Source organism: Pundamilia nyererei, unplaced genomic scaffold (genome assembly GCF_000239375.1).
Source record: "Pundamilia nyererei isolate P.nyererei 1_Seehausen unplaced genomic scaffold, PunNye1.0 scaffold00219, whole genome shotgun sequence".
NCBI classification, from domain to species: domain Eukaryota; kingdom Metazoa; phylum Chordata; class Actinopteri; order Cichliformes; family Cichlidae; genus Pundamilia; species Pundamilia nyererei.
In genome coordinates, this window is record NW_005187620.1 from 761997 (window position 1) to 773727 (window position 11731).

Genomic DNA, 11731 nt, shown 5'->3' on the forward strand with positions numbered 1-11731 from the left:
TTTTAGTGTTATTTTTTTTGTTTTAGTTAATTATAATAAGCTTAATTGACATAAATATTAATTCAGATGTAAAAAAAAATAAAATAAAATAAAAGTAAAGCAAAACCATACTGTCAAAATATAAACCGTAGGAATGATGTGAGACTGAAATTTAAATTTGTAAAAAAAAATAAATAATACAAATTAAAAAAATTAAACTGCCCATTTTAAGTAGTTAACATAAACAATCATTAAAGTTTTGTTCTAAGTTTTTTCTTTAGTAAGTCTCATGTTTTAGCTCTGCTTTTGTTTTGCATTTAACTGTTAATATCTTTAAGTGACAGCAGCTGTCACATAAATGCAATGAGGTTTTTTCTTGTACTGAAATTTTGATGTTTTTTGTTTACTTTGGAAAAATGTGTTTTTAGTGTTATCAATGATGAGTGGATTGACCTAAAATACACTTTCAGATGAAATAACATATTCATTAATATTCTGTTTTTTATTCTACTCGAATTGAACAATTTTATATATATAGACAAATAGACAGCTGTGTAATTATCTGGATATACACTCATGGCCACTTTATTAAGCACACTCTGCAAGTATTGATTTGAACGCCCCTTTCGCCTTCAGAACTGCCTTAATTCTTAATGAATATGAATGAAGCTAATGTAGGCTGCAAAATGCAAAATATACTGTGTAGAGATGTGTGTGTTTGTGTTCTGTGTATGGCTGGGTGTGCTGTGACATCGAGGTTATACCTGCAACTTGTGATCATGTACATCACTTCTGACCGTTATAACATTTCTCCTAAGCTCTGTAAGCTGCTATTCTCTCCATGGAAATGTACTCTGTAAGTAAATTAATCCAAAATGATCCCTAAGAGGGAAATCATCTGGGAATTCCGGACTTTAGCCAGATGTGTCTTCATGGGGAAAGGAAATAAAGTAAGTAGACAAGTATTAGTTATTTAAGACTTTGAAACAGTTTGTTCAAATCCAGATAAAAAAAAACTAAGTCATAACTCCTGTTTGAGGTATCAGTGTTTAGTAAAATACATGCTTTTATCAGTCCTGTTATTTTCTTTATCAAGTGGATATATACAGTATATCATTTCAGTCTCTAGCCAGGGCTAACACAGAAAGACAGACAAGCAGTCACACTCACATTCAGTCCTATTAGAACCACCAGTTAACCTAACCTCACCAACTGCATGTCTTTGGACTGTGGGAGAAAGGCGGAGTACCCGGAGAGAACCCACACACACAGAAACTCCACACAGACAGGCCACGGCCAGATGGTGGATCCAAACCCCAGGACATTCTTGCTGTGTGCGGAGTGCAGAGTGCTAATGACGACGCCATCGTGCTCTCCTCAAAATATATTAATAATTCTGTAAATTGAAACATAGTCATAGTACTGTTCCCAAAAATACTGCAAGAATACTACAACCTAAGAAAAAGTTATATTTAAAAAAAGCACTAAAACTAACTCACAAAATGAAAACACATAAAAACTAATACATTTAAATAGTATAATAAAGTTCTCTGTATAAGCTGTAATAAAGTGCTCTGTGTGTGTATATATATATGTAGTGAATCCATTCTGACTGTGATATGTTAGTACTGTTGTACTCGAGTTAAATATCTGAATTCCTTCCTCCACTCGTGTTTACTTTAAACACCTATCACATTCATCGTGATGGCATGTCTTCAGAAAGGTCTCGGGACGTCAGGAGGCAACGTTGCGTGCGCGCTCGCGACCCCGCTTTGGCGTCGTCTCTCTGACGTCACCGCCCTCTGATCATCCGAAATCCCTGATAACACGGCGCGCGCTCCCGCTCGGCTCTGAATGGGGGCTCAGTCCAGCTTGTGACAGCTCGTCCTGTAGTGTAACCGTAGAGGCCACGGTCTGCTCATCCAGTCGGGTCCGCTGCTTTCAGACGCGTCGGTAGTCCACGGCCCTGCTCCTCCGGTAGTACACATTTATTCAGGTAGTATGGTACTGCACTGTCAGTCCAACTAGTTCGGTTAGTGTACTGACTCTTCTCTTCTTAGCCCGGAAAGTTAGTGTACTGACGGGCGGAGCTGTCTCTGTCTGTCCAGGAATGAGAAATGATGGCCGGCTCTACAGCAGAGGAGAAAACCTTCCGACGGTTCTTGGAGCTCTTTATTCGGGAGATGAGGATGCCTCTGCAGGAGGGCGACCCGCTGCCGATGCGCCCCTTGTCGGACCTGGTGTCTGAGGACGAAGTGGAGGGGGAATGCCTCGACCTGTGTCTCCAGCACCTCTACAAATAGTTAAGTGTCCACTTTTTGTTCGTGGCATGCTGTCATTTCCGTGTCTCTGTGTAGTCAGATAATGTCAGTGGCCGTGCTTTTGAAATGTGGGTTTCTACTTTGTGGAGAGCTGCGCCAGGTGAGCGGAGCTGCGACCCCGACTGGGTCCAGAGCAGGATGAAGCGGGATGCCCGGAGCCTGCTGCCCTCGCGGGCGGCCAGCCGCCTGCTTCTGGGCATACCAGGGTGTGCCAGCATCAAGTTTAGACAAGTGCCGTTACAGATGCGGAATTAAAGCTAAAGCAGAAGTTAAAAGCCGCCTCGCCTTGGAATGTGTTCGTGTTGTTCTGCGTGTTTTATTTGCGCACTTGCGCCTGTTTTGTGCCAGAAATTTACGCTAGCGGTGTCGGAGCTGTAGGTCCACAAAAGGTGAACCCCTGGTTTTGCGTAACAGCACGACGTCATTGTGGTGTAGGAGGAGGAGGAAGCCATCGCCATCACTGCTGAGCGCATCTTCACGGGCTAAAAATAACCCACCGGTTACGTTATTAGCCTGAATCGTTACGCTCTAAAATCCAAGTCGCAGACTGAATGAATGGCCGCAGACTGAGATTACCACATTTATATCAGTGACATTTAACAGATGTGTGCTGTTTACCTCAACCTCAATCCCATTCCGAAAGGAAAAGAAGCAAAGTACAGATATGTTTATGAGTGGACTCTTCTCTAACATGTACGCTTTTAATTTAACAGCTGCTCAGTTAAATTAGTAACAATCCAGCTTCTGAGGCACGAACAAACTTGGCATGAACGGTAAAGCTGAGACAGAAATGTACGGCTGCCCTGAGCTCTGCTGCCTGGCCTGATTTTTGAATCTAAAATAGGTGCAGAAACTGTGCTGGGAAGAAGAGGGTGGAAGGACTCATCTAGGGCACCGAGTGGCAAGGGGACTGCATGGTTGCATGTTGAAAATGACTGCACCGACCAGTCTGCATGCATGCTCTTCCAGCTGTGGTGAAGATAAACTCACGCACAGCCCGGAGTGCTCTCAGGTGCTTTCTGCAGAGCGTATTTAACCTGTTGCAGCAGCAGCCACATCCAGATCAGTGTCACCGCACATTCAGGCTGTCTCTATCGCAATGTCCAGGTTTGTTTGGCTGGCGGATACAAGGTCACTGACCGTTCAGCACTTAACATCAAGCGCAGCTTGCCACCCCTCCCTCTCCCTGTCTTCACATGCAGGTTAACCCCAAAGGACAAAGAGTGGGAACAGTATGAAAAAACCTGTAGATTTTTCTGTTTAACTCATGCTCTTTAGGAGCAGCTGCATGGCGTGCCTGTGCCTGTTGGTTTTAAATATTCAAAGAGCAGGAGCTAACAAGTTATTAGCAGGTACAATACATAACCACTGCGTGTAAAGGTTTCCAAACTGAGATGCACAATAGAGGAGGAATTAGCTACTACCCACTCTAAATTTATTGAGCTTTTTTTTTTTAATGTCTTCTGTATTTGAGAAACCTCTACAATATCCAAAGAAAGCATGAAAGATAGAAGTGCCTTTAACCTTAAATCAGTATTTTTATATAATGACCAACAGGGGGCGACTCATGTGGTTCCATAAAGAAGTCCAGATTATAGAAGTCTATGGGAAAATGACTGTGGGCTCCTATGATCCATGACCTCAGTAAATGCCATCCTGATGACTTCCTAGGTTCAGTCACTAGTTTAAGGTCATAGATTAAAACATGAAGTCAATTTTGTAAAAAATAGTTATTATTAGAGTTAGAAAGGAGGATCATCCAGCATAATAATCCAGCCAATGAGGATGCATGTCTTTGTTTTCCCTTCGGACTGATCCTTCCGTCACATTTTGTATCAAATATCAAGATGACGATAGTGAAAATACTAAGTTTGAGGCTTCATGATGCCACTACATTCATCTTTTGCAATGTCACATCACACTTCCATCTTTTCGTGATACTTTGATACTCACAGTGAATGCTAATCTAGTGAAAGCTGTAATGTTTAAAGATTGTCGCTCACGATCCAATCACAAACAAGTGATTGGGACTGTATTACAGATATATATAGATATTTTTTTACCCACTGCTTCAACGCTTCACAGTAGGCGTGCCTGATCTTTCAGCAACCGATCAACCACAAGGTGGGCTTACAGAGTTTTGATTAGCCTTTAGTAAAACTGTGCAATTAATCAAACTTAACTCTTAAATGACAGAAGTAAACAGGTAGGAGTACGTTTTCAAAGAGTATTTACAGGTGTGATACTCCTCACAGCAGCAGTTTTGCCTTACACTTATTAATAAAACAAAACAGCCAAGGTGATTATTGGACCACGTGATCACTCCCCACAACGATCAGCTTCTCCCTTAGTTTTGTGTAGAACTTCAAAAGCGGCCAGAATTTTTAAGTTTAGCAACATATTTGAAAACTCAAAAAGTAGAATTTTTCTCAACATTACAGCACAAGTCTCAAAATCTCTTGGTGTTGCCGGGTTCAGCTAAAGTCACAAAAGGGAACACAACCCAAGTTTACTCCAAGCTTGTTGCACACTTACCTTCGACAAGACGTTGAGGGAGCTTCACAACCTCAACGTCTGGGAAACCATTTAAATGCAATCGCTCACCAACCATGTTTTTTTTTGTGGTCACACGGAGGTTGATGATCTATTTTTTCCTCTACTGTGATTGAGGCCTTAAGCAGTCACTGCACTTCACACTGTGCTTCGTGTACTTTATAAACCTGGATACGACAAAACATGTCGCCTGTACGATGATATCACCTACGGAGATGCACGTCTGCACTACCCTCCCTCCTGCATCGTGATAATACAGAGGTGGAATACACAGGGAGGAGACATCACACAATCTTTGTTAAAATTTCAGATTTGCACTGTAGATATGCACGTTTCCTATTGCTTGGCTGGTTAGTGGATCAACAGCAGCCATCTTTGATCGTATGAGTGTCTTGGAAAGCCCAAAATCACACATCATATATTTCATCTAGCTGCCCATATGGACACTAAAACAGGTTTGGTTTTCTGTGATGATTCCTCCAGTTCATACTGCACATTAGGAGTCTACTCGCTAATGCGCTTCATACTTTAATCCAAAGATGTGTGACTTCGCTCTGACTCACAAGTCTGAGCTTTCAGCTGGGTGAACGTGAGCTTCCACCCTCACCACCTGGTGCCAAACCACTCCAAGGAAGCAGAAAGTTGAGGCCCGAAGCAAGAGTTTGAATCTGATGGGTTTCTATAGAAGTGACTGTTAGTTCATACATTCTTGGTTGTATTCAACCGATTTCAGAACTGACAGAGCTGCATATGAAAGTACAAATGTCTGATGTGATGAAATTGGACATTAGTTGATCTTTAACCCGACAGCTTACTAGTAAAAAGTAGCACACCTAATCTTTCAGTGGACTAGTTACCAATTCAGGCACCTTGCTTAAGACAACCCTGGAAAATATCCCAATCTTTAATCAAAAGGTATTCCACATTGCCTCTTTATCTGTTTCTTAACTTTGTAATAATTCTTTGATGATATAAATGAATTAAAATACTATCAATAATAATGCAAAATAATTGCTGCACACCAAGATTATTACATAAGACTGAGTTTTTATAACTAAAGATAAACCAAAAAGTAAAAGTAGGTGTGAAAAAACATTTTAGCCAACTGCCACACAGCATGTTTGTTCATCTGTAATACATAAATGGTAATATAACAGTGAACTAGGCCATTTGGAGAATGATATTAGTCTTAGATGCTGTTATTGCTTGAACTTCGTTTTACTACAGCCCTCGGAAACTTCATGCCCTCTGAAACAGGTGTGAAGGTGAAACAAGGCAGAAGCATGGCTGCAAGATGTGGGTGTTTTATATGTACTGTAGTAATATTTTTGCGCAGCTCTGTGTGATTCATCGTGTGAGAGTTACTGCTGATCGGATTCGAGTAAAAAGCTAAAGTTGTGGCAGTCATTTTAAAAATAAGAGTCCGTCCAATCTGGATGTGTGAAGCATCCATTAGCCAAGCCTACCAAAATAACTGCAGCTCAATGCACAGGCTTACTTTGTAAAATATCCCACTGTCTCTGTTTTCTGGCAGAGGCACTTTGTTGTACATTTGGCTTGTTAGAGGCAATGAATCACTCATTGGCCACTCTCCATGTAACACTATATTTTCAAGGGAGACAGATTTGAGGAGCTACTGCATGAAGGTCAAACAGGGCCATTTATTTCTCCCATCTTATATACCCAAGGCAAAATGTTGGAGACGTTAAATTATTAATTAATATATACTGCTTAAGGAAAAGTCAGTTGGTTCCCAAAAACCCAGAGGACTCGTCTTCTGGGAAACATGAATATCCCAGATCGGCTCTCCAAGATAAACAAAAGCATCAGTCATTTCAGCCAGCGGAGCAAAACTATATGTTTAGAAGCCATGACGCTGGTCAGTTGGGAGCAGAAGTGGGAGTAATTTACTGCAGAGCCATAAAATTTACTAACAGTTGGACGTGTGAAGCAGCCCGGGTTGATGGATGGGTCAATAAAACATTTAACTGTAGAGACGACCTTTCATTTACTGTTTCAGATTCACACGCTACTCGGGTTTGCTTCAATAAAATCCACAATTTCCCCCCCAAACCTCAATGAACTTATTATTATAACTAGTTAGACTTAGCAGAGAAGATGTTTAAACCCCAATGTTTCACTACATTTTTAAATTACTGTGCACTGAATGGGTTGAATCAGTGAATGATTGGATGAATCTGATTTTCGGCTCAGTTTTATGTAATTTAGGTAAGTTTTATGTTGCTCTTATTGCTCACATTGTGCTGTGTTGGGCTGCTGCAGCTGTTTTCAGAGAAAAGCTCTTAAACTCGTTCTGTCCAGACCATTTGGCAATATTTACAAGTAAAATAATCAGTCAGGGAGAAAGTTGGAAACAATAATATCCGTCTCACTGTTTTTCTCACATGCAGTGACGAGTGGGTGCTCACTCTCAGAAGTTGTGCCTCAAGGAGAGTTCTTGCAAGAGAGCACGGCCTCTGAACAAACCAACAAAAACAAGCTGTATATCAGAGATGGTAAAAAACTAGAAAAATACACATAGATACACATCAAACCATACTATTGCTGGGACGACAACAAGCCAAATATGATAAATATTGAAAATGAAATGAGCAGCATGCACGCTGCAGGGCTCCAGTTTGACTGTTTTATCGCACTAGCAAAATGATAAAAAGCGCTTGTGCTTGAAGACAGTAGCAGTAGTTGACAGAGACAGTATAAAAGATGGGACATAGCTACTGTGACCTCACTCCAATCGGTTTCTGAAGTCCTGTTTTGAAGCCTAGAGATGAGCGTTTTCTGCCAGAAACATTTTGGCTGCACAAAACAGATTTGGTGAAACGTCACAGTTTTCATGATGTAGTTTTCTATTAAAACTAGAGCCCTGCAGTGTATGAGCCTGAGCAGAGCATTTTCTCCAGCGTCATCTCCATTGTATCTTAATTTTTGACCATATTGGGACAATAATTGACAGAAAAAACATCATCTTGTGTTGAATAATACTTAAAACTAATGACTGAGACTATAAGCTCATAGATCAACGGAGCTAAAGGGTCGGTTTCCCGTAGATTTCCATACAACCGTTTACAGCCAGAGAAGTTTCCGCCTGAAGGGAAAGAGTTCAGGTTAAAGCCTCACTTTTCAGTCCCAGAAGTAGGTCCTTCTATTTTATATCGGGAATTAACACAAAAACTGTCTAAACTTTCATCAGATCAAAATGAACAGAACGCGTTATGAGATGGTTGAAACCAAAATTATAGCAAAAAAGAGAGTGAATCACATTTGCAAAGGGGTCAGAAAAACTTACAGCTCAAACTAAAAAGTGGATGATGTGTCAGTGTTGTTTCCTCAACTTGTTTAAAATCTGTTATTTTACTTGAATCCAACCAGGAAAGTTCATCACTTTAGCAGCCGATCTTGCAGATTTAAGTGGCGTCTGGTTTAAAGTGTTTTAACATGTAAAATGAGCTCCCTCAGTATTAGGCTGGAGGCAGTCCTGCAGGTACAGGAGAAACAGGCAACACATAGATCACGTATCACCTCCAATTCAGACCCGATACACGATCTAATGTATCACTTAAGCGCCCATTAACCTTGGCTGCAAGCTCTTAAAGCTGGGCTCTTTGTGCATTAAGGCTGCGAGTGGAAATGCAGAAGTATTAGCTGCGTGTATTATTTGTTTGTTTTTTTACATAATTTACAGCACTTATCATTGTAGCAACCCAGGTATCCTCTTGCTTAGAGTAACAATGGTCAGTCTGAGTACAGCAGGCAGGAACAGCAGCAGATTAATCATGTTTCAATCAAGCGTCTTTGTATGTGAAGTTTGATAACAGTGCTTCAGACAACAACACGGCCAATCAGTTTGCCTGGTCCACTCTCACTGTATTATTTAGCTCCTTAGTTTTACTTGTTTGAGTTGGCATGTCCTTAATTTCTGGTTGTCTGAGGACAGTGTGTTCAGATCAGTGGGAAGGACATTTTATAGCAGAATGTGGAGCCGAGTTTTATAGTTTACTTTGCAAAATAAATAAATAAACATTAACTATAACATAAAATCCCTTTTCAGTTTAACACAGGGTCTTGGTCTTTTGCTTTTATAGGGATGCAGTAAAAGAATTAAATGAGCGTAAAGGGACGCGGGGAAGGAAAGCTGAAAACAGCTTCCTGCTCTGGCTGTTTGGAATAATGGGTAGAACCGGAAAAACTATTTTTCTGACCCTGAGTTCCTCTTTTACATTTCCATGGGGTTATCCCCAGTGCTAACCAAATAAGCAGCCAAAAGTAGCTGTGTTAATATATGTAGCAGCTATCTTTCCTCTTAAATGAGATCAATGGGTTGTATTGTGCTGTGATATAATTTGGGCTCTCTTGAATCTTGTTTTTTTTGTATGTCATGTATGTTTCTTTATGTATGTCATGGTATGTATGTGATAATCATCACCTTATGGTTTAAATTGGGTTTGTGTGAATGGACAACGTCCTCACGGGGTCGAGGTGATGGGCAATTTGCTCATTTCCCTGTTAACTCATCAGTTTAACATTATTATTATAACAGGACTGATAACAAGTAGAGTCTGCCTCGCTGTAGTTTCATGTAGCCATCTCCAGATATGATTAATGCTTGTAGATCTCGAGATCTAAAATGAAAAAAGTAAAGAGCAAGGGAGATGCTATAAGTTGATACCATTTAAGATGCTCGGCTGATATCCGTCCACTTATCACGGCAGGCTAAATCGTGCAAAGAACAGGTAACCATGCAAAGACGTCTCTCATCTCTCTAATTTATAGAGGTTTTCTAGTCTTAGTGACTCCTCAAAGCAATTTAGACTACATCTAGCTATACAGTCATACTGCACTTTATTCTCTACGCTTTAAGCTCTTTATCTTCCTCGCATTCACAGCCACATTAGAATCCCGAGATAACCTGGGAGGAAGCCACGCAGGCACATGGAGAACATGCAAACTCCTCAAACCGGGAACCTTCTTACTGTGAGGCAACAGTGTCAGCACACGTATGTGCTGCTGAGAGAGAGCAGTGTTGTCTTTTTTGTGTTCGGGGCAAACATGAAGGGTTGGAAGCACAACCTCAGGCAGAGTCCGGTTTGAATGATCATCTGGTCACCAGGGAAAAATACATAGTCCCCAATTGGTTTGTGAGTGAATTATTTTGAGGTTGCCGTCAAACGCTAAAGAGTGTGCTGCATCAAAGACCTCCATGCGATTTGTTTGACTGAATTCTCTTTACTTGAAAACCAGAAATAGAGGACATTTGCCTTAAAAGTAAAAGTTCCGCCATAACATGTTAGAATAGGCTTGACTTATTTTGTAGGCGATTTCCATTCGAGTCGCACTTTTCAGAGTTTCAGTACTGCTTGGACAATAACTAGCGGGGGGGTTGTAGACAAATCAGTGCCCGTGGCAACCTGCTAGTGACCAAAATTATTGCAAGGAGGTCTTTCAAACAATTTTTCCACCAGCAGCTCGTGACCATTGGTGACCAGTCTCTAGGCCCGAGGGAGCATGCCTACCTGTGCTTCCTCTGCCAACCTGTTGGTGATGGTATTGGTCATCAGAAGACGATGACCCTTTGGAACAGGTCACCCGAAACTAGTTTAAGAAAAATTTATGAGCAAAGCACTGTAAAACAGTTAAAATTGTTTAGGCTTAATTTTGATAGGACAATGGGGAGAGGAATCAAGAAAGGCCTTGGGGCGGATTTGAACTTCTTATGGTGCATGCGCGCCTCTTATTTTTCTCTGCAATGCAAAAGAAATCTCCTTTCCCAGATGGAAGCTGTTTATATACCTCACTGCCTGGATAATTTTAATGCACGGTAACAGGAGGCTCTGCTGTGGCTGTTAGAACTGACTGATCATGTAACTGAACTGTAATGTAATGAAGATATTTACAGAGAATACGTGCTGAGTGTGGAGTTTGGCTGATACCTGATCGGTCTGAGCATTGAGGCTGAGAGATGCTAAAAAGCTTTGCAGGGGTTATTGACAAAAATTTTTAGGATATGAATCTGTCAAGCCATCGACACAGTAATGAGGTTAAATCCTCAGATGGATTTGATATGAAATAAAACAGTGGGTATTTGCTGAATCTAGATTTGTACCTGCAGACACGTGGGCTTCGGACGCTAATGGACGAGAAGCTGTAGCAGTTGAAGCAGACTAATGGTATGAGTGTGTTTATATTTGTGGTGGCCAGCATCCTACATGGATGTCTCTACAGTAGCTCTGCTGTGAGTGTAATGATAGTCGGAGGCAGCAGCTCTGGTGATTCATCCCAACGTGTCATTAGTTTGTCTCTGGGTTGAACAGCTAATAATAGACTTGTGCAAAAAGAGAGAGATCCCCTCTGCGTGTGAATGTGTGCGTTAATAGGGGGTGGGTGAAGCACTTGGTGTGCTAGAACGTGATTGGAGGTGTGGACAGAGCTTGTGTGTGTGTATTAATCCATTTTCCTCCAGGCAGCTGGGAGTCACATCTGAAAAGAAGAGGTTGCGGTTTACTCTCTCTAAACACAGTTTGATTTGAAATGTACGTGGATGGCGTTATGCTGGTGCGTACACCCATCAGCCACAACACTAAAACCACTGACAGGTAAAGTGGATGACTTCATCTCATTACAATGCATTATTCTTCTGAGACATTCATGCGTGTGTTACTTTGAGATGTACCATCCATCCACACACCAACACTAACAATTCAGTCCCAGAATTCAACTCCATCCCAGGTCATCCTGTTCATGGAAACCAGCATAGTGCTAAATCTGAGTGTTTATTGGGGGCTTTCACAATATGTGATTTTTGTAGATAATTGATACATTTGTTGAAATATCTACAGATATTAGCGGGAAACACACACACA

General features: G+C 41.1%; 1 protein-coding gene across 3 annotated transcripts in view; it reads left to right on the forward strand.

The window, feature by feature from the left end:
• Positions 1-1794: 1794 nt before the first annotated feature.
• The window catches only part of ppm1e (protein phosphatase, Mg2+/Mn2+ dependent, 1E), a 52932-nt gene continuing 42995 nt past the window's right edge, over positions 1795-11731 (forward strand). The window contains exons 1-2 of one of the 3 annotated variants that reach the window (XM_005748331.1): positions 1795-1975; positions 2088-2281. In XM_005748331.1, coding sequence (XP_005748388.1) covers positions 2097-2281 — 185 coding nt within the window. In that variant the 5' untranslated portion in view covers positions 1795-1975; positions 2088-2096. Of the gene's footprint in view, positions 1976-2039; positions 2282-11731 lie in introns of all 3 variants that reach the window. The other 2 variants (XM_005748333.1, XM_005748332.1) reach the window with 2 other exon arrangements.